At 42.8% G+C, this 26,422-nt stretch overlaps 2 protein-coding genes across 8 annotated transcripts in view; one reads left to right on the plus strand and one right to left on the minus strand.

The window, feature by feature from the left end:
* The window catches only part of LOC106743265 (SUN domain-containing ossification factor), a 60,648-nt gene that overhangs the window by 17,556 nt on the left and 16,670 nt on the right, over positions 1-26,422 (plus strand). The gene's annotated exons all lie outside the window — the stretch shown is intronic.
* On the minus strand, positions 2,467-4,673 carry LOC106743268. The gene is made up of 3 exons (XM_014616938.1): positions 4,372-4,673; positions 3,506-3,679; positions 2,467-2,859 (listed from the first exon to the last, which is right to left on the minus strand). The coding sequence occupies exons 1-3, from the start codon at positions 4,462-4,464 to the stop codon at positions 2,656-2,658; spliced, it is 471 nt and encodes a 156-aa protein (XP_014472424.1). The 5' UTR covers positions 4,465-4,673; the 3' UTR covers positions 2,467-2,655.

A 26,422-nucleotide genomic window follows, 5' to 3' on the forward strand; every position in this document is an offset into this window, starting at 1 on the left:
GTGTCAGAGGCGAAACGAGTTTGATAAGAATAATTCGATCAATCCTACACTGCGTATACTAGGACTAGTATTTTCTTCTGAAGATTTTGACGTTCGAATTTCGAGAATATCGAAGTTTCGGAATATCAGAATTGTAAGATTTTTTAACTATATAACGTCCGGCACATCCATTCATTCATAAAAAATTCATTCACAACATTTCTTAGTATTCTCTGAGTAAAATATCTGTTGACATTGGTCTACAGTGTTTTCGAAATTGTATTCTTCAAAGCTTCGAAACTTCGAAGATTACGTCCTTTGAAAACGAACCTTCTAAGCTTCGTCTTACCAAAATTCAAAAGTTTGAATTTCCTTCGAAACTTCAAGATTATCAAAGATTAACAGTTTTAGCGTATATGTCGAAATATTATTTAACTTCTCGTGCAATTAGAAGATTGACCCGTTCGAAAGCTGAGATATTTGAACTAAAGTTGGTACTTTTTATATTTTTAATTTATGAGTGGCTCCCTTGTTGTGTGCTACTGAAAATACTGAGTACTATAATATCCTCAAAACGACACGGGGCGGAATTATAACATGTCCCATTATCTTTATATTTTATTTAATATTCTTCGTTATATATGCAGATTATATTATTTAGAAAGCGTCAATTTGAGAGGAAAATGTTAAGAAGCGAAGAACGTAGATTTTGTTTCCATAATTTTCTCAAGCGGTACGACGGTAAAGAAGCGTCATGCATCATGACGGAAACAATTTCAGATTAATGCGATATTAAATAACATGCTTGTGAACTACAGCGCAACACGTGTTATTTGAAGTTAATTACCGACGCGTGAACTAGATTGTTTACTTCTAAGTAAATAAAGCAGGGTTGTGCGCGCGTGCTGAAGTTTATCGATAAAGGGAATCGAAAAGGAAGGAGGTAGAGGAGAACACACTAAATAGGGAGAACAGCCCTACGGTGCATGTTGTACACCGACGCTCTTTATCTAAAACGAGATTAAGAGCAGACAGCTGCGCGAAGTAAGTGGAATCTAACTTACCTCCATTCTCTTCCTAATTTGTCCTATCCATACCGTGCGATCTATAACCCGATTTGTTTGCTGAACTAAAATTAGATCGCGACAGTTACCGAGCTGCGTTTTTACATCTTTTATTTCGCGCAAAACTCACATCCCCTTCCTCCGAAGCGACCCAATTAATGAAGATACGACTGTATTTACGTTTCCCCTCGTCCGACCATATGTAGCCTTATTCCCCTATGCTTTTCTAAAGATAAAGCGGATTTTAATCTCGAACGCGTTCAACATCGGATAATGTTATTTCTCGTATGAAATGGCGCCTCTCGTTTTCATTTCTTTATCTTTCTCGTTTGCTGCTTTGCTTCCGTTCCGAGGGAATAAATGTTTCCTTCGGTTATTTTCTGCACAATAATTCGCGCGAGATCGTTCTCCCGAAATTATATCCGGTGTGTGCGAGAGACAGAAAAACGGCGAGGTATTCTTTTAAGGGTCTTCTCCGACGTCACCGGGAAAATGAAACCGCGGGAAATTTATCGCGACATCTTTTTTTCAAAAGCCTCTTACAGTCAAGGGAAGCGCCGTCGGCGCGTACATATTCGTGAATATGGGAAGCTTCTTGCAATATTGCGCGATTCCCTTGGTGTGCGAGAACCATTATCGATCAAGTAATTCTCTATTAAACCGAGGCAGGCAAGAACGAGGTTCCAGGTGAAAAACGACTCGTTTGAGCTCTCGCATTCGGGCTTAATGAGCAGTGAGAGACTAAACGCGTCTAAAAGAGAATGATAAATCCGCCGGGGGTTAAAAAATGATCTCCGCGCGTCACCACAGCCGATACACAGACGACGATGAAAAAGAAGCTATCGACGCACGCGCTCTCTCAAACTTTCCTCTCATTCCCATATTATGGAGCCGAGTTCCTCTTTCCGTCGAACTTCCCGGCGACGGAGGCGGTCGTCGGATAAACTTTCGCCTTTTCCTCGCACTTTTACGAACACCGAGCGGAATTTGTCGAATTTGTTATACGCTCTTGTACGCGAAGGACACAGGAGAAGGGGAGGGGGCGGGCAATGATGCTCGAAAAACTGCATTCTCCTCGAGATCGTTTTTCCGAGTTCCGACAAATAGATAGGAATCCGCCGAATCATGACTTTCTTGCGGTAATAAGGCGAATAAAAGCTCTTTGCTGCAACTCGCTGCCATTCGCAGGGAGCGGGTTCATGTAGATTTCTCTTCGAGATTTAGCTTTATAGAGGCAACACGCGAAAAGTGACTTCATCTACGGAAAAAGCCCGCCCAGGATGAAAACTTCGTCGATTTGTGGTTCCGCTTGGCTTCTTCGCACTTTAAGATGTTTAGAGAGAGACGAACTTCCGCTACGATCATCCGCGGAGTGCAGTTTGAAGAGGTTGCCCGGTAATGTTAAAAAAATCGCCAACGAAAGTAAGAATGAAAAGGCTGAGAAAATTTGTTTCTTTGTCGATATCGATTCGGCAGAACTTCCGAGTTATAATATATTCAGCGTATTATGGTATCTTATTTATGTCGAAACGGAGCTGCGAACGTACGAAGCGGTCGGTCTCGTTCGCGTTCCAGCGAATGTCCGTGACGATCTCGGATGATTCTCGGATGATCAGTCGTACTTGTTGGTGAAGTACGTGTCCACGACGAACACCAGGGCCGCCAAGATCGCGAAAGAACCGGCCGCCACCGTCTGGTTGCTGTATTCGTCCAGATACGCGTGAATCATATTAGTCGAGAAATTGTCCCAGTCGTGAATCAGAATGAGGCCGGCGGTGCAGCATAAAATCGCCCCCATCGTCGTGAACATAAGAGACTGCGAAAACGAAAGACATTGCATCGCGTTCGCTCGTCGATTCGTTACGCTTCGACTGCAGCTGTCCGCACGCTCGGAAAAAAGCTCATCAGATCGGATATGTTCGTTTACAATGAGAAAAAAAAAGAAGGATGAATTTGAGTTTCCGACAGAATCGCTTTTCTCTCGCGCGAAACGCGAGAAAGAAAGTAGCGAGACAAATCGCGCGACAAAACTCTTTCTCTTCCCCCCCCCCTCTCTTCTCTCTTTCTGATTTCTTCGCTCTGCTCGAAGTTCGAGGCGACTGCGTTTTTAGACGTGACGTATCCTGAACCAAATCAAGTTTGAATAATTCAAACATATAGGGAGTGGACGATTCTCCAGAGACGGAAATTGAAGCAGCGACGACCGGAGTTTGCTTGATGGATTTCGGCATTCGGCTATGTCGAATAGTATTAAAGAGCCATCTCTTTGGTGTTGAGTTATGGCCCGTATACGTGCTATTTTTCTGTTTGCTCCACGGCTCGCGTTTAAACTGAGAGAAATGCTTCCAATAACGACAAGATATTCCTCTTTAAATTATTCCTCATTAGCGGATCGTTTTCATCCGCGAACAGCGGCAGTTGCGGTCATAACCACGCTTTATAACTACTACTTTATAACTCACCGTCTTCTTCGGCAATCGTTCGCCCATTAAATGGCTCATAATAAGAATCGCGTTTATGAGAATGTAACCGCACACTGCGACGTGAAATATCGCTATATGATGTATATCAGCCGGCCGCGTCTGATTCTGTTGGAACGGTCCTGCTACCAATCCCGTCGCAACGACGCACATTACCTGCAACGTTCAATTCCTATCTCTCATTCTGTTAACTTCGCAATTCGACGCATCGTGCGTAGTCAGGAAACGCGACATTATGTTTTGCACAATAACAATATAAGCAGTATCAAATCGTGCCAAATACGTATTTTGCAATACATGAATGCAAGAATCGCTCCGGAATTACGATTGAAATTATGCGATGTATGTTGTTATAACCGTCCTGTGACCAATAATTATGTGACGAATATAATCCAGCATTATAAATTTTTATAATAATTTTCACTACAATATTTTCTCCGTGTACAAAATAATCAAACTTTCAATATAGAATGTATGTATATATATATATATATATATATATTGAATTTGTACACAAATATTTTACGTTTAACGATTAAACATTTATATTTAAAGATCAAAACAAGAATGTCCATAGTTAGATATATATTTGGTTGATACAACCAAACTTTTTTTTTTTCGTGCGGCAATCAACGTTATTATTACCTCAAATCAAGCACGATACACGCGACAAGGAGCGAGCAGGGTATGTATTTATGTTTGTGGTCACACGAGAAGCAGTGTGTGTTATTATTGAAGTAAAAAATGTTTAAATCCATCTCGAACATCCGTTTGACGAGAAGGAGCATACTTTTGCCGGCCGAGGTGGAAGTACCAATAATTAAGAGCGTAATAACGAGCGGTCTTACCAGTTCGATAATTTTGCAGAAAAACGGCGCCTCCTTGAGATGCTTCTGCAATCTCGAAGAGAGGCTGGGCGCGGCGTTGGTTTCTTCAGCCATTTTCGAATCACAGTTTGTTGCACTTTTCTCTGTCCTGTCGAGTGGACGCGCGTTCTCTTCAGTTACGGCGAAAAAGAAAATGTTCGTCGACACATTCGAGGTGTGACGATTGCAACGCTCAACATGCGCGCACGCGTCTTCAACTACGCCCAGCAGCAGCGCTCCGCTCAAATATCGACTTGTCAGTGGCAGTATGACACCGACTGACATTAAACTGACTCTGAGTCCCCACTTCCTCGCTACCTAAATACATTTAATGCGCTATTGCAACAGCTCTTGGTACTCAACCTTGGCGGAGGGTTCGAGACGATCTGTGCTCTACATCTCTTTGAAGATGGTTCTTACCATTGCAAATACCGGTCCTCATGAATACGTTGAAAACGGCATCCTGACGCCCAATCGATGCTGCTTAATGATATTTTATTTTCAACGTCGTTAACGCACACAGTCGAAGTCGTGAACAATTTGTCGATGCGATACACTCCCTTCGGCGAATCGTCGTTCGCGTCGATACGTTGCTTCTCGAACGCGATCGTAATTGACTCAGGAGTTGAGCATGAAAATGCATTCTCGCGAGACTTCTGTACAGCGCGACATTAACAAGGGGACAGTAAAGGAAGTAGTATAATTCGACTAAGAATTACGATCCTCCGGTGGAAGGTTGTACCGCTGGAAATTCAGCAGACGAGCAAACTTTGCCGCGACGACGATCCAGCGAGTTTCATGACGACGCAAAAGATAAAGGATAACGATTGCCCAAAGTGGTGAACAGAGAAATGCAGCGAATAACTTTGCATCTCGTCACATCGCGCCCGGGTTCATTGTTGCAGTGTCGGCTCTGTTTTCTCTCTCTCTCTCTCTCTCTCTCTCTCTCTCTCTCTGTCGGCTCTTATGAAATTGGAAAATTTGAGTCGTTGATCGAATCGACGCGTGTCGCCAATCGTAACTCGATGATGTTAAAAGCATTTCATTGTTTAGTCGTTTAACTGCTCTCACGTAGGAATCCGGGAGCTTAAGCTTGTCCCCGTTTTACGTTTTTGCCACGTATACTTGCGAACAACTCGTTACACTCGGAAACAGCGGGATTTTCTTTTTACCGTAACGCGAGAGCTTTTACGCACACGACTGTGGGCTTCCGCGAGGCAACTTTCGAGGGACTTCCGCGTAGGCTTACGATGTGTTACGCGCCGGTGAAAAATTCACGTTTGTCCCGCGATATAAATGCAAACGTTATTTTCACGGTTTACATGCAGCAGGCACGAAAATATGTCGCATCTCGGATGGGAACCTCGCGCAAAAACAGCACGTACCTACACTATCCACCTACGTTCATCTCATTGCCACACGTACATACACACGCTCGACTGCTCGTTTAATTTATCATAGCTCCTTCCGAGTTCTCTCCCGCCGCCACCGCCGCCGTCATCGTCGAGACTCACCCCCTTGTTCCCTCCGCGCCACTTTTCTTCTTCTTCCCACAGTTAACGAATTCCCTGCTCGCTTCCACCACTCGTCGCTCCCGGCTCTCTCCCCGGTTTGATCTTCGGCGTGTCTTGCGAGGTTCATTAGGTTAACACCGTCGGTGATATCATGTTATCTGATCTGCTGTGTTGAGTCAGTTTTTCGCGAGACTGTGTAAACGTGCGGTTTGTACATAAAGAAAAATGTCTCTTTGAATTTAGTACATGTGTTCGTTTGACTTGGGTTTGTTTAATAAACAATATAATTTCCTTTTTTTCTTTTCTTTTTCGAAAAAGCCGACACGTGCCACTAATTACGTCACACGTGCTGTAATACGTATGCCCGTTGCGATTTTATTGGCGTTAATTACGAGAGAGCCGTCAATGTCCCGATAATATTGTAAAGTCGAAAATAAAGCCGAGATGTCAGCGTTGCTCGCGTATGTTGTTTTGGTATGATAATTAGCGCGACTCAAGCGAAATATCAAAACATGAACAACTCCGATCAAACGCAGGAATATATTCAGAGCTGCTGGTGCGGCTCGGACTATAAACGCCCTCGACATGTGTCGCCTCCGTGTGTATGATCCAATAAGATCGATATCCCGGGAAAATTGTAAAACCGCGGATTACAAACTAATCGGTCGATTCATCGGAGAGATTCTCATAGCCGGGCTAGCTAGATGTATAAATCGCGGCGAAATCGTGAAACTTCTCTTTTCCGCCGACGGAAAATGATTCGATTACACCCCACGATCGCTCCACACCTCGTCTTTTTACACCGCTCGCTGCGATTTCTGCTTCTTCTGATATAAGTCTCACGCTGTTCGCGACACGTTCCGCAAGATTGAACGTGGGAGTTATATTCCATCGTAAGAAAGTATCCAATAACTGTCGCACCGTGTATTTCCGTGTATTTCCCCGGTTGAATATACGCGACTGGGCAACAAACGTGAAATAGAGTGGAGCACAACGATCTTTTTTTCCGCTGTTTTGTATCTTTTATTCAGATGCACAATCATGCAGATGTTTTTGTAGCACATTTTTAATACGTGACATTTTTATGAAAGGTGCGACATAAAATGTAAAATTACCTTTTTTTTGGAAAAAGGGTAAAAAAGACGGCAAGTTCACGCTCCTCTTCACATATGAATAGAACTGTACAAAAGAAAATATTGCTAGAAAAGAATTTCTATGAAAGACATGATATCAGATATGCTAAGTGAGAAAAATTTCATATCAAGTTTGTATTATAACTGTTTTGCTTATATTGACACTACTTTTGGTCTCTATTGATTTTATTTATTCATAACTATAAAAAGTTGGAGAAAAGCATATTACATTTTAAAAGTATTTAAAATGAAATAAAATAAATAATAAAAGAATATTATAAAAACACAATCTTAGTCTCCAAATCAATGTATTGATTTAATTATTTACATTATGACATTATTTAATTTTGACGTAAAATTCGTATTTCTTGGCATCGAAAATTTTAAATTAGTGACTTTTTAAATTTAATAATGAATTTTTAGCGAAAAAACGAGGCGAGTTTTTTTTAATGCACGAGTGCGCAATAGTGCGTGCATGCTACTTATGGGTCGGACACAGGTGCACAGTATTGCGCGCGTGCCACTCAAGTAATTAATTAATTAATTAAAAAGGTGTGTTTTGCAAGATTATTTTCCACCTCCACTTACCGCCAGGGGAGTGATGGATGTTGGCCAAGTGAAATTATTTTCTGAAAGGCAAAAGTCTAAATTATATTTTAGTAACAAGATTTAGACTAGAATCTACCTTTATTATAGATAAAAAATTTTTGAACATAGGTAAATTATATGCTGTTCTTATATAGGAACAGAGGAACGAATGGTTTAAAGTAAATAACAATTTTACTAATGGATACGAATAACACACACAATAACGAAATATTTTTAAAACGTAATATATTTTTTCCGCCTTTTTATAATTATAAATAAATAAAGTCAATAGATATTACACGTGAAAAAAATTTACTGATAAAAAGAAAATTTTTGTCCATTTTAGTCGTTTGCATGCAGCTGCGAATGCATTTTTTAAATAAGCAATTAATTTACTTGTTTGTCGAAAATAATTCTTTAAATTAAATTATTTACTAAATGTAAAAAAATATTTTCTACAAAACAATGAGTATTTATTGAACTTTAAAAAATATTTACTGCTATGTAACAAATTTTTCATTCTTTTTATCACGTCTGTTTATTGCATTGCTTTTAGATGTTGTCAACAATTTTTTTCTCAGTTTAGTGTCAATATAAGCAAAATAGCTATAACACCAACTTGATACGAAATTATTTTTACTTGGCGTAAGTATCTAATATCATACCTTTTTTATTATTTTTTTATAACGCATAAACTTGGCGTCTTTTTATATCTTTCTTTGAAAAAGGTAATTTCATTTTTTTTTTAATACGCAAGATCCTTGAACTGTTTAGCAGATAATTCGATTGTATCGACGCTGCCGGGCGGCATGTTTATAAAAATCGAGCTCGTCGTCGCATGTGATACAGCGTGAGCGCCCCTCGCGCGCTATCTTTCCTTCGCAAACTGCTTTAATTAAACGCCACCGAGCTTTGTTACATCCGCCGATCGCGTATATCCGTGTTCGGGGCTTAATAATGCCGGTGGCGGTGGTAACGCGTCCGCAATTTGACACCTTCCGATCGTTTAACGTTCGTTGCCGGGCGTCTACGTCGAGAAGCCGATCTGAAAAGCGGGTGAAAGCTCTCCGCCCGCTAATTAGAGCTTTCACTCCGTTTACGGCCGGGGCCGCCAACCTATATATTTCCGTGCGGTGCAATCGGCTCCCGATCGGCGTCCGCAATTTTCTCTGTCAAATCTCGTTCCCCGAGAGCGGATCGGCGAGTCACACGTGTGACGCGCGGGGAGTTTTACGGAAATGCGATCTCGTGGCTTCCAACAGCTCGCGATAAGAATCGCCGATTCTATCGGGAACGCTCGGCGAAAACATATTCTCGCGCGAAGCGAACCACATCGCGAACCATTGCGCTCGCGATATCCGCGCGATTGCCTGCATATTTCGCGCCGATATCCGTGAGATAGCGAGAGATCCTCGGCGCGGCGTGTTCCCGAAGAAGAGATTCCGCGGCTGTCTAGACTATTGCGTGACATCGGTTTATATAAATTCGCGTAAAAAACGCTCTCAAATAGTTCGCGTATTTTGTTTATGTATCGTCGATAGCAGAGAAACGGATACGCGCGCGGCGCGCTTGTCAGTTTAGTCGGCGTTCTAGATAGAGGCGGGAAGAGCGATTTTTCCTGATGCGAATAACGCTCGCGTGGCGTGACTTTGGCTTTGGCGTGTTAAACGAGTTTCGACGCGAATGGGAACGAAATTGAATCCGCACCTTCGCCGGAACGAAATCGATCGCAACATATCGGAAAAAAAAAAGAAAACAGACTTTAATGCAGCGAACGTTACTTTCGTCCCTCGTAAATTTATGAAGAGCATCGCACGTATACAGCGCTACCATCCAGTCACTTAAGTCATCTTTTGTCACTTAAGAAAAAGCACGATAGTGAATTTTTTAGTGACTTGTAACCGTCCAAAATGAGTCACCATAGTCACTTTTGTCCCTGAGCTGCCGTTAAATGATATACTTCGTATTATCTAAGTGTTTAAAATGATAACTGTTACTGTGGATAAAATTAACACAACTTGTCTGTAAATTTTAACGTCTGAAATGAAACCAGTAATGTTCAGTAAAATTAACATTTTGGTTAATCAACACTGAAATATAAAATATGTTATCCTAATACTTATACATGTTGGACATCGACTTGACGCAAAATGTTGAGATGATAAACACAATATGTTAAATTAACTAAGTAATTGTGTTAAAAAACTCGAAATAATATTTCATTTTTAAATGATACATAAAAAATGTTAAATTACTAAATTAATATAAGTATAAAACATGAAAACATCACGAAAATTAAGTAATAATCAAAAGTTGCTAGTATAAGGAAATTTTAACATTTAGACACAAGATTTTTTACTGTGTACACGCTAAGTTATCTGAGTTGGTAAGAGTGTTACTTTTTACAAAAAGCAGTCACTTGTATTTTTTTGTGTTGCGGCGACTGGATGGCAGCGTTGCGCATAAAAAAAAGGAAATCAGCGTTGATTGCACCAACTGCTGCGGTCACAACGGAACATCAGAAGGAAATCTGAAGCGTCCACAAGAGCCACTTCGACCAACCCGTTCACAATGTCACAGATAGAATGTCATTCTTGTCATTCGTTTAATTATCTCTATCAGCTCCGATTTCTACGAAGAGCCGGTTTCGCTTAATAACGTCCACTTTTATCGAGCTGCTCCTTTTGTTCTGCAGATGGGCGGCCGATTTAATCGACGCTGACGCACCTGAGATACGTTATCACAGGTGGGATCATCGCTTTCATCTGATCGAGCATATCGCGTTTGGGCGGCAACCCGGATCCCCACCGTCGCACTTGTATTGCGTTGACGCACAATGTGCAATTATATGTCGTCGGATGTGATTTTCCGGAGTGACGACTAGCAATTACTCGGGATATTTACTTTTGTCGCGTCTACGAACGCCGCGGCGTTCTTATTTCGCGATCGTCGGTAATTTGCACTTTCGCATTATGTTCTTGCTGCTGCGGGTAATTACCCTTGATCTTCAATAGAATAATCGACATTTACTTTTACTCTCGCGTGTATATATCTTGTCCTCCGTCTCGTGATGAGAACAGGCGCGATAACCCATATTTCGATGTCGATGATTACCGTCGCAACGTGCAATCTACTCCATGGAAACTAATATTCCAATAGCCCGTAATCGCCCCGCTTATAATGCCTCTTAATAATTTATTGTAATGATACTGTTGCATGACGTTTAACCTGCATTAGAGTTATGTTAGTGGAATTCCGCTGCGGCAAGCGTGTCTATGGTGACTTTTTCTTTGCATTCTCCCTCTGTCGACTTCCTCAGTTATCTCATAATTATATTAATATGTCGTTATAATATAAATTATATATATATATATCAAGCAAAGTAAATATTAATTGAATATAACATTTTTCTCTTTCAATGTATATTAAAAAATTTCTGTCATACTACGTTGTAAAGAAACTCGAAAACTACTAACATGTATTATGAATCTTGAGGACTGCAATGTTTCGAAACCAGTCACAAAATTGCAAACCAAGGCTCGAGCATCTCTCGAAATTCCTTACTATCAATACAAAGTAATCAGAACGTATTGGCGATAGATAGCTCGGAAAATACGGTAATCCCAGTGTCCCCTCTTTTTCGCCGCGTGTGAGGAAATTTATATTCTCGCGTTCTGCTCCATATTTCTCTCAGCTTCGGCGTCCCCACCGTATCAGTTATCGATCGATCAGCGAACTGCAGATGCAGCGCGCTGCAGGTGCGGCCGCAAATCTCCCCGACGAGAAGCAGTGACTTAAGTCCCGATCGCGTTACCTCCCCCTTTTCATTCGTCATGTCCCGAAGAGCGCTTTCGATTTCGTATCTACGAGGTCCGCCGTGTCCAGGACCCGGTGACCCCGGCAGCTCACTCTAATTTCGCCGGGTTTCGCGGTGCACCGGCTTTCCTGATTTCATTACCCAACGTCGACGGAAGTTTTCACCTTATCCGACCGATGCGCCGACGATTCGCTTTATGGGATCGTAACGTGTCGGTGGACGCGAATCGGATCGTGCCTCGTGTTGTAAATCGCGACAACGTTGACGACACGACGTGCGGAAATTGAAATTGAGAAAGCTGCGAGATAAGCAAGAGCGATTTAATACATTACCACGTAATATAAGAGCAGCGAGTGTTTGTAAAAATTTTCCACCGTACTCCCCCGTGGTCGGAAAGTTGTTGCGCTGTTTCGTGCGAGGCAAATTAGCGGCGCAATTACGCCACTTTAACGTAATCAAATTAACGTCCTTACGTCCCGACGTCGTTGGGAACTTCGTTTCCGCGCTAATTTTTCCTGTTCGTTCGCTGATGCGTTTTCGTGCTTTCTCGTGATCTTTCGCCTAGCCAACGGCATATCAGTTTATTCATCATCGTCCGTACGTTTGTTTTTACGCGCGTACATACGCGAATACCCGAGAGATTGTCGAAACACGCCGGGGCCGGCAGCATCCGTTACCTCAAACGATTCGCTCGTACGAAACGATACCGGAATTGTTTCCGTAATATGCAACGTTCCCCGCGTGTCATGGCGAATCAGTTGCCACGCGATGAATTCCAGCCGTTCTGCAGCGGCGTACACCGTGCGCGCGTTCGCAACGCGGGAATGACCCGCGGCGAAACCGCATCTGCAGCGCGGAGCGCATCCAATTTCTGGGGTGCACGCGAGCGAAGTTACCGCTCTCGTCGGAACTTTCCGTCGACGACCGGCAAGTTTCCCGACCTAGTAAATGCGCGTATGTTCGTATGTCGCGTATTCGCGGGTGCGATCGAGGAAGCTAGTTGTGTGAGCGGAATTTGCATTCACGGGTGGCGTTGCAACGTGCCCCGACGGCAGCGGCACATGTTCGTCGGAGTCGTGGGCAACGCCGTCGTGTGTGTTACCTCACCGTGACTTTCTCAATCTTTCCTTCCTTCGTTGCATTCTCCGCCGTTTAGCACATCCTAACGTATCCTTAATCTGACGATAATAGCCGTTAATTACGCTATTAGTCGGAATTGTGCTGGAGACTTTCAGATTGCGTTCATATGGATAATTTCAGCATTGTCTACGTGATGTTTAGACGGACTTTTTTCATGTAGACAATGTAAGCTATGTAAAATATTATAAATTTCGCAGAACAGTGTGCGAAGAGAAAGGATAAATTATTAGTTTAAATTAGTTTAGACTATAAAATAATACACATTCGATCTTGATATTAGTTAGGGAGATATTTAATTTTAAAGATTGAAAAGATGGTGCATACATATACATGCAAAAAACACAGAAATTTTATCATTTAAATCCCTTGGACTTTTAAATGGGTAAAAATAGTGTTACTTAATTCGCGACTACAACAGGCACAATATGCGTAATATTTATTTTCCTTTTTTTAGCAATATGAAATCAAATTCGCCAAATCTACTGATGATTTTTCTTCGTTGCATCGTAAAATGTTAAAATTGTGCCATTATGTCTAATCCAAACGTTTTCACCAATTTTTAATAGGTTAGATTAAGTCAGGTTAGATATAGTATAGAATTTAGATATTTTACGTTTATTTAAAATATCTGTATATAGTGATATATCGTTGAATTGCAGCATCGATGCGAATGCATTTTAATGATACGATGGATCTTGTGTTAGCAAACAAATACCACATTACCGGGAAGTGTACGAGCTTCTTTAAGATCGTTTCGGTCATGCGAGAGAATCTCCTTTTACGCTGCGCGAGCTTTCATTTCGCGATCACGCATCATTGAAATCTACTACTATGGGCGATCGAGTGAGTGTCGGTTGATCAGTTAAAAAATCGACTCGGCAAACACGCGTTATTTATTTTCCGTCGCTGCTTGATGCGATCGGCCGTGTTTGCATCTAGCTGAAATCGCAGCAGTTAACGTCCTTCCACTCGCGAATTCCGATTCAAGTAGGTCATCGAGCAAACGAGAATGGTTTGCATAATAATAGAGTTGATTATTCTGACAACGAACGGTAAGATTTCATTGTCGCGAAGTATCATTCGGCAAGCATGAATTAATCATTAACATTGAAGCCACACAGCGCGAATTGGATTATCCCTGATTGGCCAACTTTGTATATCAGACGGGGAATGCAGTTGAACTCTCAACTGCATTCCCCGCCTAATGTGCAAGTTTAGTACTAGGAATTAGAAAGACGAGCCCGATAAGTGGCGATTCCTCTGCCGTCGCAGTCCCTCGGCTCGGCGCGCAACGTCAACACAATATCGATAACAATGATTATTCAGCTTGCATGTTGTTACATAACGAATAATGCATAAGGAATGCGTGGGCGCACCGAGTGCGAGTGAAATATGCGACCAATTCCGGCCGGCACCTAAATTATTTTTGAATTGTGGGAATACCAGCGCAGCGGCACAAGTGGATGTATTCAATTCCCGGTCCGATGGAAACAGTGAATATGGTCGACCGATTATTTCATATATAACTCGATAAATGAATGGTCCTGAAAATGTCTCTGATAATGGAAAAATAAGCGAGGTCGGGAAGAAAGAGAGAGAGAGAGAGAGAGAGAGAGCCATTCACTCGAACTCGCAGAGGGAAACGCGCGTGTAATAATAATGAAGTAAATTCCGTAGACTCTCTCATAATAATTCTTCGGTTGAAATTCGCGGCGATTTAAGGAAACAAAATATCAAATTATTCAATTTATTTATGTATTTTTCTTCTGTACATGAAGTAAATGTATTCACTTCGGTCGCAAGTGCGCGCACGACACCGCATCTGGCGAGAGTTCGTTAGCAATTCCGGCATCGCGATGCTCCTCGAAAATTTGGAGCTCGCCAGGTCCTTTTTTCGTTTGCGTTTTTCATTAAATTTCCGTCAGCCACGGTGCAAGCGCAATTTAACACACATCTCGCGAGCGTATTGCGGTATTATTTAGTACATGGCCGGGAATAACGATCCACGGAATGTGCAATAAAGCCCACCGGGATTGGTAACATCTCGCGATGTGTCGCGGCCCAATTTTGCCCCGAGGTCAAACAACGTGTCGCGACGAAGAATTTCTCGAGACGCGTAGATAGACGGGCCCGGTCGATTGAAGCAGTAAATTCGCAGGTCGCAAGGAATTTATTTTTATCCTTATGTGTATGGATAATGTATATATATATTATGTCGCACGGTTAGCTTATTAAAGTCGCTTATTTTTCGAATAGTAAAACGACGAGTGATAAATCGGCCGAAGATGCTACTGGAAAATCGTCTCAGTCGCAAACAAACGATAACAAAATCATTCTGTTATCATTATATTATCAATACTTAAAATATCGTCTAACATAATGCATAAATCCCAGAGATTATCCGGAGAAATATATCTCATGAGCATTTTATACAACGCGATATAGGAAAATCCTATATAATAGATTTATATAGATTTGCACATAATAGGTTTTCGGTGCGAAATAGAAGCTGTAGCTAAGTGTTTGTGTTGTTTGATGAAGCCCCTACTATGTATTGCATTAGTTTTATTGAGGATCAAACGAAGCCATTCACGTCATCAGGGAAGTATCGAAGTGTGTCGATCAACGTGGTATTAACCACGACCGTCTCTTGCAACCATGCAACCGTTGCAACTGTGGAAGCTTATAATCCACGTCGCTAAATGTCCAACACATAGAGAGAGAGAGAGAGAGAGAGAGAGACGCGACAAGGCACTTCGCTCTTTTATCGCACCCTCTTTTCGCCGGAAACTCCCTTCAATTTGATAATTAATTTACACGTGTACACAGCAGTGTAGTATCGTGAAACGCTGTAATAGAAATGCTCTCATATAGTCTCGTTTCCGTTTCGGGCATGTGTTCGTCCGCTGCACGCGTTTACGCCGCATCCTGACGACTTCGTAGTGGCGCGTCGGTTAATCGCGCAAGACGATCGATCGGCTTCGCACAGCGACGAGTGGAGGCACGTGGAAGCCAATACCTGCGTGACTCGATGGCTGGACACGCCTTGGAACGTGCCTAACTACGTGGAATTTTATTTTTGCGCGACGGGACGATTGTTAAGTTTCGCGTGGGTCGCGTCTCACCGCGCCCAAACAAGAAGAGGAAGAGAGAAAAGCCGGGGCGCGAGCTCGCGCATAGCCGCGTGATACCGCGCTCTTTTTCCTCCGCCGCGAGATTTAGTGCTAATCAAGTTCGCGTTACGCCGCGCGAGCATGTGTGCGTGATCTATAAATCTACTCCCGTAAAAATCATCGCCTCGCAATGAGGCCGCGTCGACACATAATGGTGCGTTTTCTTGATTTTGCGGCCGAAACTTCTAGAAGCTAGATAAATTGTCTTTATGCAGATATGAAATTGAAAATCTATTACTGAGAACGTAATAACGGATAACAAGTCATTTGAATGTAGTATTAATATAATGAGTGACGTTAAGTTTCTTTAAGTTTTTTTGAGAGAGTAGTCTACGCTATGTTGCGTTTAACGTAAAGAGATAATGTAAGTTCCAATTGGATGTCCACACCCTTCTTTTTTATCTTAAAATTGTGAACAGCCCCCCTTCGGAAGAAATATTTTATATTTAGGGTTTTGGCAAAAAAAAAATTGGAGAAATGCATCACTGTGCGACAACACTGCGCGATTTAACAATCGCGCTCTTATTGAGACATTTCTGTGGGTATTTTATTTATTTAATATTTTATATAAAAAGTGTATACGGCGAACGTAGCTTATAATCGGTGGCGCAGTTACGGCTATGCAGGATGAAATATCGCAGGAAAATTTGCCTTTAAAAATCGTTTCGTTTGTTTACGTCTATGTACGCTTTAATGGCCATATTTCAAGCTGATTAAATATCCGTAATCTAATCCCATAAATCCGCGGAAGTTTAACGAACGATGTGTCGTTCAAAAGCGAAACGTTGCACACCGTGCATAATGATGGGCCAGGAGGATTAATGTCGACGATCGCTGACAAATTTGTCTTTCTATCTGTCATCTCGATTTTTTTTTTATCGATAGAGACTTTTATTCGCATTCGAGAGAAACAATGGTGCACGCTCCATTTCTACGACGCGAGGGCGTTATTGCGTGCCGTGGATTCCCGTGCCGATTTTCACCGGTGATTAAAAAGAAGGCGAATCACAATTCGACTCGAACGCTCGATATCCGATATCGATCTCAAAGCACGCGATTGGCTGTTACGATTTGTCAGCCGGGAGAAATCGCGATCTCGTATCTCGGAGAGAGAAGGCTCATGTCGGAGGGAACGAGTCGGCATCGTCGGCCCGCGCAATTTCAAGTTCGTCACATTTATTTCCGTCATCGAGCGCTAATTTGTACGTCCGTTATCCATGTAAACATCCATCCGATTTTTCGCACGAGGGAGGTATTTATTATCGCTTAAGTCATGACGCACCGAGAAAGGGGCGCAAACAATTTTCACCCGCCTCTTTCATTATAATCATCAATCACGCGACTTTCATTGATGAATAGCGACCTGATGGTTTCTGGGTTGTGTTAACTAACAAATAAACTGTCGCGAGTCTCGTATATCCGCGACGAGACCGTTAACGCCGCCTGCGAAATGTTAAGCACGAATATCCCTTTTTGATGGTCGTTACGGCATTGTGCCATTTCCCACACATGCAAGCCGGCGGGCGTTATCGACGCGATTACAGTCTCTAAGTCCCGGGATTTCAGCGAATACTAATTACACGGTATTAAGCTCTCGTCCTATGCATTGATTCCGTTATTTTACGTTCGCCGGATTGCGCTTACGCGCGGCTTCAGCTACAATATTGTATCTTATAATTCTCCGTCCGCGTCAAATTGATTCGTGTAATTTCGCCGTAATTCCAAATCTCGCTTGTGTAATTCCGCCGGACGCTCTCTCGATTGTGCAACCGCGAAATGACGAAATCTCAAAAGCGGATGATGCGTCCCACTCTATTAATCAGTCTAGATACCTTTATTATGCGAAATTATATCCGATCGGCTGTGTACACATGAGAAACGTCATAAATACGGCGAGACACGCCGAGCCTTAATGAAAGAATTTGATTTTTCTACATAGTTTATTTATACCATATAATGTTCAAATAAAACGTTATAGAGAAAAATAATAGTTCTAACCAAAAATGTTTATTTTGAAGTCCTCTATTTCCTTTCGAAATTTGTCCGTCTAATTTTTCAACATCCCACATATGCACGAGAAATACAAAAAGAGTAGCGTGTCAGCGTTTATGTAATATAATATTTTGAGGATTCTACGTTATCGATGTTACAACATTTGTCATCGATTTTGACATCTCTTTGAAACCAAATGATAGATGAGACAAATTATAAAAAACACACACACACGCACACACACATTATTGACCGGTATTTAAATAGATTCAACATCGCGAGGTAAAAGCGCAGTATATTACGGTTTGTTCGTGGAGACGGATGAAACACTTCGTCAGAATGATGGACGGAAAGAGTCGCGATTGACTGTTACCCGATTAGGCGGTCTTTATTGCAACGCGATAGAACGGGGGTGTAATTTTAGAAAGGATCTATTGCCCGTACACTTCAGTATTTTTATGCGTCTCACGAGAAAAGGCTACTTAGAAAGCCGCTAAGTCGATAGAATTTCCAAGCTACTTTCGTATGTAGTCACTTCATGATTTCGCTGTCACTCGAGATTTATCGATCGCCTAAGTACACGCAATGGAGGACGCGCGCTAATATGAACAGGAACATTATTTAGTGCCTCCACAAAGAGCCATCGATATCCGATTGAGAAAGCGTGCACCTCGAGAGATCTCCGAGGGCATTCAATTACGCGTGTACAATCTAATTGTTCGGTTACGGGGATTTTGACGCATCGTGTACGCGCGAAATTTATTATTAAAGTCGCGATTTCTCGCGATCCGCGTTATCCTCGCTTCGTATTCTTGCGCCAAGCGGGAAGGGTGGGGGGAGAAAATTTCTCGGGAAAATTTCATAATTGCCGAAATGTCCGGGATACCCGAAATGCCTCGTCGCGATCTTGTTTAATTTATCTGAGAGATGAATTATGCCACGACTGTGTGCAGATGTCGAATTTTACGAGCAGGGACCAACAAACTTCATCTCGATTGCACATCTTTGATCGACATTCACGATGAAATATGGAGGATGATAAGAGCCAATGATTTTCCGATCGAACGTGCATCGTTTATTCAACATCGACATTAAGTTGCAGCGTGCGCTCGCGTTTACGCGTCGCACGGGGAGCCGACGTTTGTTAAAATTCGCATGATCGATGTGCGACTCGCGTGAGCCTCGTGTAATAGTTTACCTGTCATAAATAACTGCCTCCTCTTTAATTAGTCTTGACTTATAGTATCTACGATAACATCGGCGAACATCCCGAAACCGCCTCTCGCGCATTCCGCGCGAGATCGGATGAAAATTTCAGGTAATTCGAATTTTTCCAAGTTTCTACGGCGCAATTTCATAATTGCGCCGTTGCATCGCCGGCTTATTTTCCAATTTTATTCTCTCCTCTATTTTGTTACCTCAAGTTTTTAATCTTATCTCGCGCCCCTCTTACTTTACATTCTATTAGTTCCGTATCTTCGCGCTTATTAAGGCGGCTACGAGACTTCAGCTCCCGACTTCGGCCCCAGTTAATTCTTCCGCGCTCGTATTCCCTTAATTATGATTCGCGTTAATTGGGTTAGCCAGGACGGTAATTAGGCCGCCTAATCTGCGCGATTAATTGTCGCGATGACATTTCTCTCGGTACGTCGCGCCGATAGTGTAATTTTGCAGCTAACGAGTGCGCCTTCACGGCAACGGCATACTATGTAACTTATAACTTGTTTATAATGAGCAAAAGACGCGCGGAGAAGAAAAACTGGCCTGGATCGCTCCGAGGGCCGTTCCAGTTACGACTGACAGGTTTATAAGCCCGATACGTACGCGCTCCGCGCGTACGGCTTCGTTTTCTAGCGAATAAATTTCTCTAGTTAATAATTGTGTTTTCACCATTGACTGCTATTTACCGGATCGCCGAGCGTAAATCTCCCGTCTCGATTCTTCGCGCGGATTTATGAGATGTAAAATAACGCGGCAACGCGCAACGCGCTTTCCTCGTCGCTCTAATCGCGCTTATTGGCTATTTCCTTTACGCGCGACTATTCGAAACACGTCGTATTTATATGAATTATAGCAACAAACACCGCCGTGATCCGTCCGTCTAATCGTTAGTTTGGCTTTCTATTTTGACGAATTGCTTTCTTCCTCTTATTTCCCGCGTATTCTTCCATACTCCGGGGGCTCGCTCGCCCGACGATCTTCCGTTGGAATCGAACGGTTCACGATCCCTGTGAATATAAAGCCGCTTATGTTATTCTAACCAGAGCTCCGATCTCTTTCGATTTTCCCCCCGCGTTACGTGCCTCATCCGCTCTTTCGCGCGGCCCCCCGAGAATGATAAAAGTGAGCAAATTCACTGAGTGTTTGCCAATGAAATTATAAATATTCTAGTAAATCCCGGCAAAAATGGCCGGGACTTTTATTCTAGCAAATTGATTCACATTTGTCATTCTCACGACGTTTCGAGATACACAATCGAACCCCAGATCCTTCTCACGCTCGTATCCATCGAGACGTTCGTTTCAACCTCTCATTTAATAAAAGATAGAAACAAGCCTCTCGTTTCTATCGTTTTATAACACTCGCCAACGTATGCATTCGCCAGCATGCGGCAAGTTAAACGGGGAAAAATTAAATAAATGCCATCGAGCGTTATCGCGCTATCTCTCTGTGAATAAATAACAAGCAGTGTCGGACAGAACATTGCAATATTCTCGCTGAATAAGCTCTGAAAGTTTTATGTCATAGAGCGCACACACCGTAGACGCGAATGCGAAAAAGCAAAAAGATAGTGTTTGTATAACGAGCGATGTGGGTGAAGAGGAGATGCTTTCTCCGAACGGCGTGTACCATCGCCCGGGGGCCGCTCCAGTTGCGACTTGTCGCGGATTTATGCGGATATGTGCGACTCGTTCGATGCAGTGAAGAGCTTTGGCGCATCAATTATTCATAAATCTCGGCGAGAGGAAAGTTTCGCCGGTTGCCGCCGTTCGGTCTCGCGGTCACGTTTGAAAACGATCTTTTTCTTGCCACGATAAGAGCCTCGCGTGTTTGACAAACGCGTTCGTAGCGCGCGCCAAGAAAACCCACGGCCTTCCCGAACCAGTTGGCCGACTTCCTTCGAGCACGGCGACCACCCGGCTCTCTTGGCCATATATACGATCGTCGTGCAACGGAATATTGCTCGCCGTTGGGCCATTTTTACCGGGATTTTCAGCGCAGACGTCGCGAGTTCTCCCACGTGTACCAGCGGCTATTTCGTCCGCGCGTGATAGAATAGAATCGGCGAATTAGATGTGTCGGAAAAATCCTCGGATTCGTCGGATCACAAGTGAGTCTTTCGTCAATTTGACGAGCGCACCAAGCGTCTTCTCCAAAAATTACTTGCATTTGGAAATTTATATAAAAAATATTACATGTATTATTTTAAGATATATGAAAGTAGTTCCGGAAGAACTATCTACGCGCCGTTTCCGTTCACGGCCTGTAACTCCGAAAAATATTCGAATTCGCACTTAAAACATCACGAGCTCCATTCTCAAGATTTCAGACCTTGAAATATCTAAGAAAAATTTATTGTTCCGATCCAAGTTAGAAAATAACCCTTTAAATCCCACACTCGAAGAAATGGTTTTGCAGTCATAGCGAAAATTATTTAGATACGAGAAATTAGCCAAGATGAATAAATGTGTAGCGAACACTTCAATGTCACATGTGTGTTGTATTTAATCAATACAGGCAGAGACAGAAATAGAATTTTTATCAGAACTATTTATTTAATTTAACAAGAAAATCTTCTTGTGGAGTGGATTAAGGCTAGTCACATTTTTTATTAAAAATTAGTAACGGGACCTAAAACTTTCTTACAAGTTGTATTACTAGAATACTGCGGCTGTAAATTATATATACCACAGACAATTTTCTGTAGCAGATACGAAAAACAACGATACATTTTATCTGTGACATTTAGAATTTTAGCTGGACTGACAAAACATTTCCCTAGGTGCAAGGTGAAATGTTTCATTCTTAATGTACAACAAGTGTTAATGCAGCCCCATTCGTATCTTAGTCCTAGAGTATTGACATTTGAAATTACGTTAAATGTAAAACCATCAATCTGACAAGTCGGGTGCTTTGGAGCATCCTTGCCGATTCCTCGAGTAATCAATAGTTACGATGCAGGAATTTAGATGTGGATGCGCTTGAGTTTCAGATGTTATTGTGCTGGGGAATGAGACTGCATTAATGACGCTTGGTGTACAGTTGACGTCATGTGTATTATACTATTCCCTAGACTGAAAGTTCCATGCTTTTCAGCCTTACCCATAACTCACACGGTTGGAAATCGCACAAGCAACTTTAGTTATATTGGCAGGCCATAATATGGCTCTAATTATAATAGTTTCGACATTATATTTTATATGTAAAAGACTAAAAGTCGTACAATAGTAAGAATTTTCAATCCAGGGAGTGGTGCAGCATACGTGACGTCTAGGGAATAATAAGGCATATGGTCAGTCACAAAAAGATTGCAACATTTTTTTGACGAATTTCGCAACGTACCTCGTATCCAATAGAAAAATGTATCTTCGGAAAATGATTAAAAAAAATTTTCTACACGTTTCGAAGCTTATTAAAAAGAACGAGAATTGCAACCTTCTTGTGACTGACCATATATGACGCAGTGTGTACACTAAAAAGAAAGTTTGGTGACAATTTTCAAACATTTAATGAAATAGTTTTAACTAAATGATTTGGTTACAGTAACTATTGAAATCATTTGGTTGCATGTAACTAAATTGTTCGGTTAAATGTAATCAAATCATTATGTTACATCATGCAACTAAATTATTAGATTACTAATCAGATAATTTGGTTGCATGATACATGTAACTTAATGATTTGGTTACACTAACCAAATTAACCAAATCATTTACTTAAAATTATTTCACTAAACGTTTGGTAACTGTTACCAAACTCTTTTTTCAGTATATAATATTTCTTGATACGCGTGTTTTTTTTTTTCATCTCACCCGCGTACGGAAGGGAAAATTCCGTTCCGGGGCCTGTCTTCGGATTTACGCGTCCCTTAACAAACGCAGGACTCCGCGTATTTCCGATTTTCGGCGGTGCTCGCGACTTCTCGCGCACTCGCATCCCATCCCGGAGCGTGTGTAATCTTAATGAAGCGTTAATGAAGGAGTTTCCTTACGCGCTCAACTTCTTACCTCACGCACAGAGACGCTCGTTCCTACGGCGAATTTGGGCGTAAACACATTCAGAACGCGCGCTCCGGTTCCGCCACATGTCCCCCGACGGATTAAAGCTGGAAGCTGAATTACGCGCGCGTATTAAATTCGTTTGCGTTTAATGTTCTATTTAATAGGCGTGTGCAAACACAGTTTATGACGTAAATAACGGTATTGTATGCCGGAGTGACGTTATACGAATGTTCCGAACGTACAATGCCATCGTGTTTCGCGCCGCTGCGCGTGCACCGGTACGTACGCGTGCGGATATCTTCCAGCCCCATATTGCTTATTCGCCGTACGCCGGTTCGTTAAACGCGACGATTCGCGAAGCTTTTCCGACCCCTCTTCCTCCTCTTTCTTCCGTCGTCATGTATACACACAACGCGAAATAATAAATGAAACAAAATAAAAATATCGCCGTTAAACGATCGATTTGCTGTTTTACCGTGCGCGCGTGCGGCGTTGCTCGTTGTAATAAAATCGGAAAATCGCCGAGTGTGTATTATCGGATTCCGGTTATATCTGGTGAAAGGATAATTGTTTTGTCTGAATTAACAATGGCCGGGCCCTGTATTATACAATGTGGCGATAATAATCACCAATAATGAGACGGTTCGTGCGAGAACGTAATTTATGACGGAGTGTATTACGCTCACATTGCGCGTATGATGTTATTCTGGAATCATGCAGATGTGGGCGACACGCCTGGCTCAGATAAAACGGATATAATAATGTTTCAGAAAATCTTCCCCGCGTCTGTCGCGCACCGTATTTCCCGCGGAGGGGAGAATAGAAATGAACCGCCCTCAGGTGATGCCTTCGGTGATCACCGAATGAACACCGAATCTTGGAAATTCTATATAGGAAAAAATTTCTATCAATTCGAAATTCATATTCTAACTTATAAGCAAAAATATATAATCTTACTTGAAGATAAAACTTGGCTCTTATACATGCGCGGAAGAACAAGTACTAGATTCAAGTAAATAATTACTCCAATGCTCTTCGGCAAATTTTTCTTTGGATTATGTAATATTTACTCGGTCCAAGTAAAATATTACAAACTGTTCTATCACGCCGCGCCCTATGGCCGGGGCTGCTTATTTATACCCGCAGATATCCGCTTTTAATGCCACGCGAAATGAAAAACGTTGTAGCGAGGCAGACTCGGCTGGAATCGAAAACTCTCGGGTCTTCCCCGTTTGCCGGGCGACCGCTTTTACCACTAAGCTACTTAGGTTCCACGTTAACATGACATCTCTAGCTTTCCCATTTAAGTCAATGGTATCGCGACGTGAAATCCGTATTTCACTACTGAATTGGTATCTCATCAGTCGCCGGTACTGGCCGAATCGTTCCTACAGAGGAATAGACGACACGTTTCGTCGACACGTGTTCCGTCTGGCGGAGCGACGGTTTTCACGACTGTCTCTCTCGCGTTATAACGCAGCCCGGTGTCGCGTGTGGACGCATACACTCGTAATTGAGTTACGTAACAATCAGCACGGTGAATGACTCTTGAATCACGAAGCGTTATTAATAGCCCATTGAAGAAACGGGAAATGCACCGTTGATCATTTCGCCTGCCTACGTGAAATGATTGTAACCTGTGAATGAAACCTGCGCGGTGACTCGCGCGTGTGCCTCCACGCGAAAAACCTCGATTGCGCTGTACAGGCGTCGACGGGGAGGGTTAACAGGCCCGGTCGCTGCTCGATCGCCCGGACAATCGTCGCCCCGGCTGCGCGCTTTGCCCAGTTTTCCCGAATTATCCGCGAGCGTGAAATAATAGGCGCGTTAATATCGGTATACCGGCGAATATACGCGAGCGAGATCTCGATTCATTAAATTCTACGCTCGCCGGCTAATTTCTCTCCGCGAAATTAACGAACACGTGAGCGCATTTGTCCCGGCGCTAGCCTGTGTTTCATATATATTTTACATGCGCGCTAATATATATTTGCAAACGCAACGTATATTCCGAATCGTTATTCGAAGGCGCATTCGCCCGACGTTCTCGTGGCCGCATTGCGATTCCGTGGATATTTAAATGATTCGCGCGTGTCGCGACGAGCGTCCGCAATTACGCGTTTTTCGACGGCCGCTAATGAAAGTACAAAAGAGTACCTGCGGTTACTTGAAAATTCTCTAAATCACCGCGGCCGATTTCTCGCATACGGGCTTTACGGAGCCCCTCGCGATTCAATTGAACTTTTTGTTCGGCCTGATCGCGCATCGCGGTTTAGACCGTGTTGTACTTTATATCCGTGAATGATGAATGAACAGTCGGTCGGTCCTTTATGGACGTTATTATTTTCCCTTTGAAGGGGAATACATTGAGAGGCTCGCGCGGCGCACTCACGCCCGAGTCGGTCTCGAAAGCGGGTCGTTGATAGAAAGCAATACATTTTTGCGCGTTGTGCGCGCCGCGCGATCCTATCTCTTCATCTTTCATTATTAGCGCGGTGTTCCTCGTCCCCGCGGCTCCGCGTATCCATTTCGGCGACCATTTTCACCGGCGTCGTCGCCATTAGTTCGCCCGGAGATTCTCAATTGCAGCGCACCGTTGATCGGTGTTCGCGGGTTAAGCTCGAACTGACAGTAGACAGAGCGTCGTGGTTTCGCAGCGGCGGGTCGCTCGCTCATTGATCGATGCTCGCCAGACCGTGAAACGATCTCGACGGCGAGGCTTTTACCATTCACGGTGACATCGGCTCCGTCTGCGCGGGGTTTGTCCACAATGCGCCATTCGTTCCGATTAAATGCACACGCGATAAGTCGGTCGTTTTCGAAGTCATCGTCGTAATAGAGATATAATCGTTCTTTTTAGCGGAAGCGGCGCGCGCGGAAGTCGATTTTCCCGTCGCCGCGCGACGCCCGGTGCACAATGCGCCCTATAAACGTTACACCGCAGATCCAAGTGTGTTATTTCACGCACTTTGTGTCGTCACTTTCTACGCATTTGTAATTTATATTCAGATCGGGCTTTGAAATTCTACATTAGGTCCTCGAGTAGAGAAAACGGCAATAACTTCTCCATTTGCAGCGCCGAAGGAGCACAATACAAGATCTTTGAACACTTAACTAAGAAATAGAATTAAATTAGACTTAAAGTAAGATTAAAATTCCGACTTGAGTGGTATAATTTTGCACACATAAGTGTGTAGAGATTACACCGACAAATCCAAGTGTAATTTTCACACACCTGTATGTGTAAAATCATAATATTAACATTCATATAAATGCATAAAAAGTGACGATATGTAAAATTATATACTTGGATTTGCAATGTATCCCCGGAGAGCCTGAGCTTTTGCTCTCCGCGTTTTGTTTGATCCCGCCAAGTCCCGGTCAGTCTCAATTTACACCACTGATCAGAGCGCACACCTTTACTCGAGAGAGGAAGCGAGTGTTAGTACTTTCT

Source organism: Dinoponera quadriceps, unplaced genomic scaffold (genome assembly GCF_001313825.1).
Source record: "Dinoponera quadriceps isolate SergipeBrazil2010 unplaced genomic scaffold, ASM131382v1 scaffold616, whole genome shotgun sequence".
Taxonomy (NCBI): domain Eukaryota; kingdom Metazoa; phylum Arthropoda; class Insecta; order Hymenoptera; family Formicidae; genus Dinoponera; species Dinoponera quadriceps.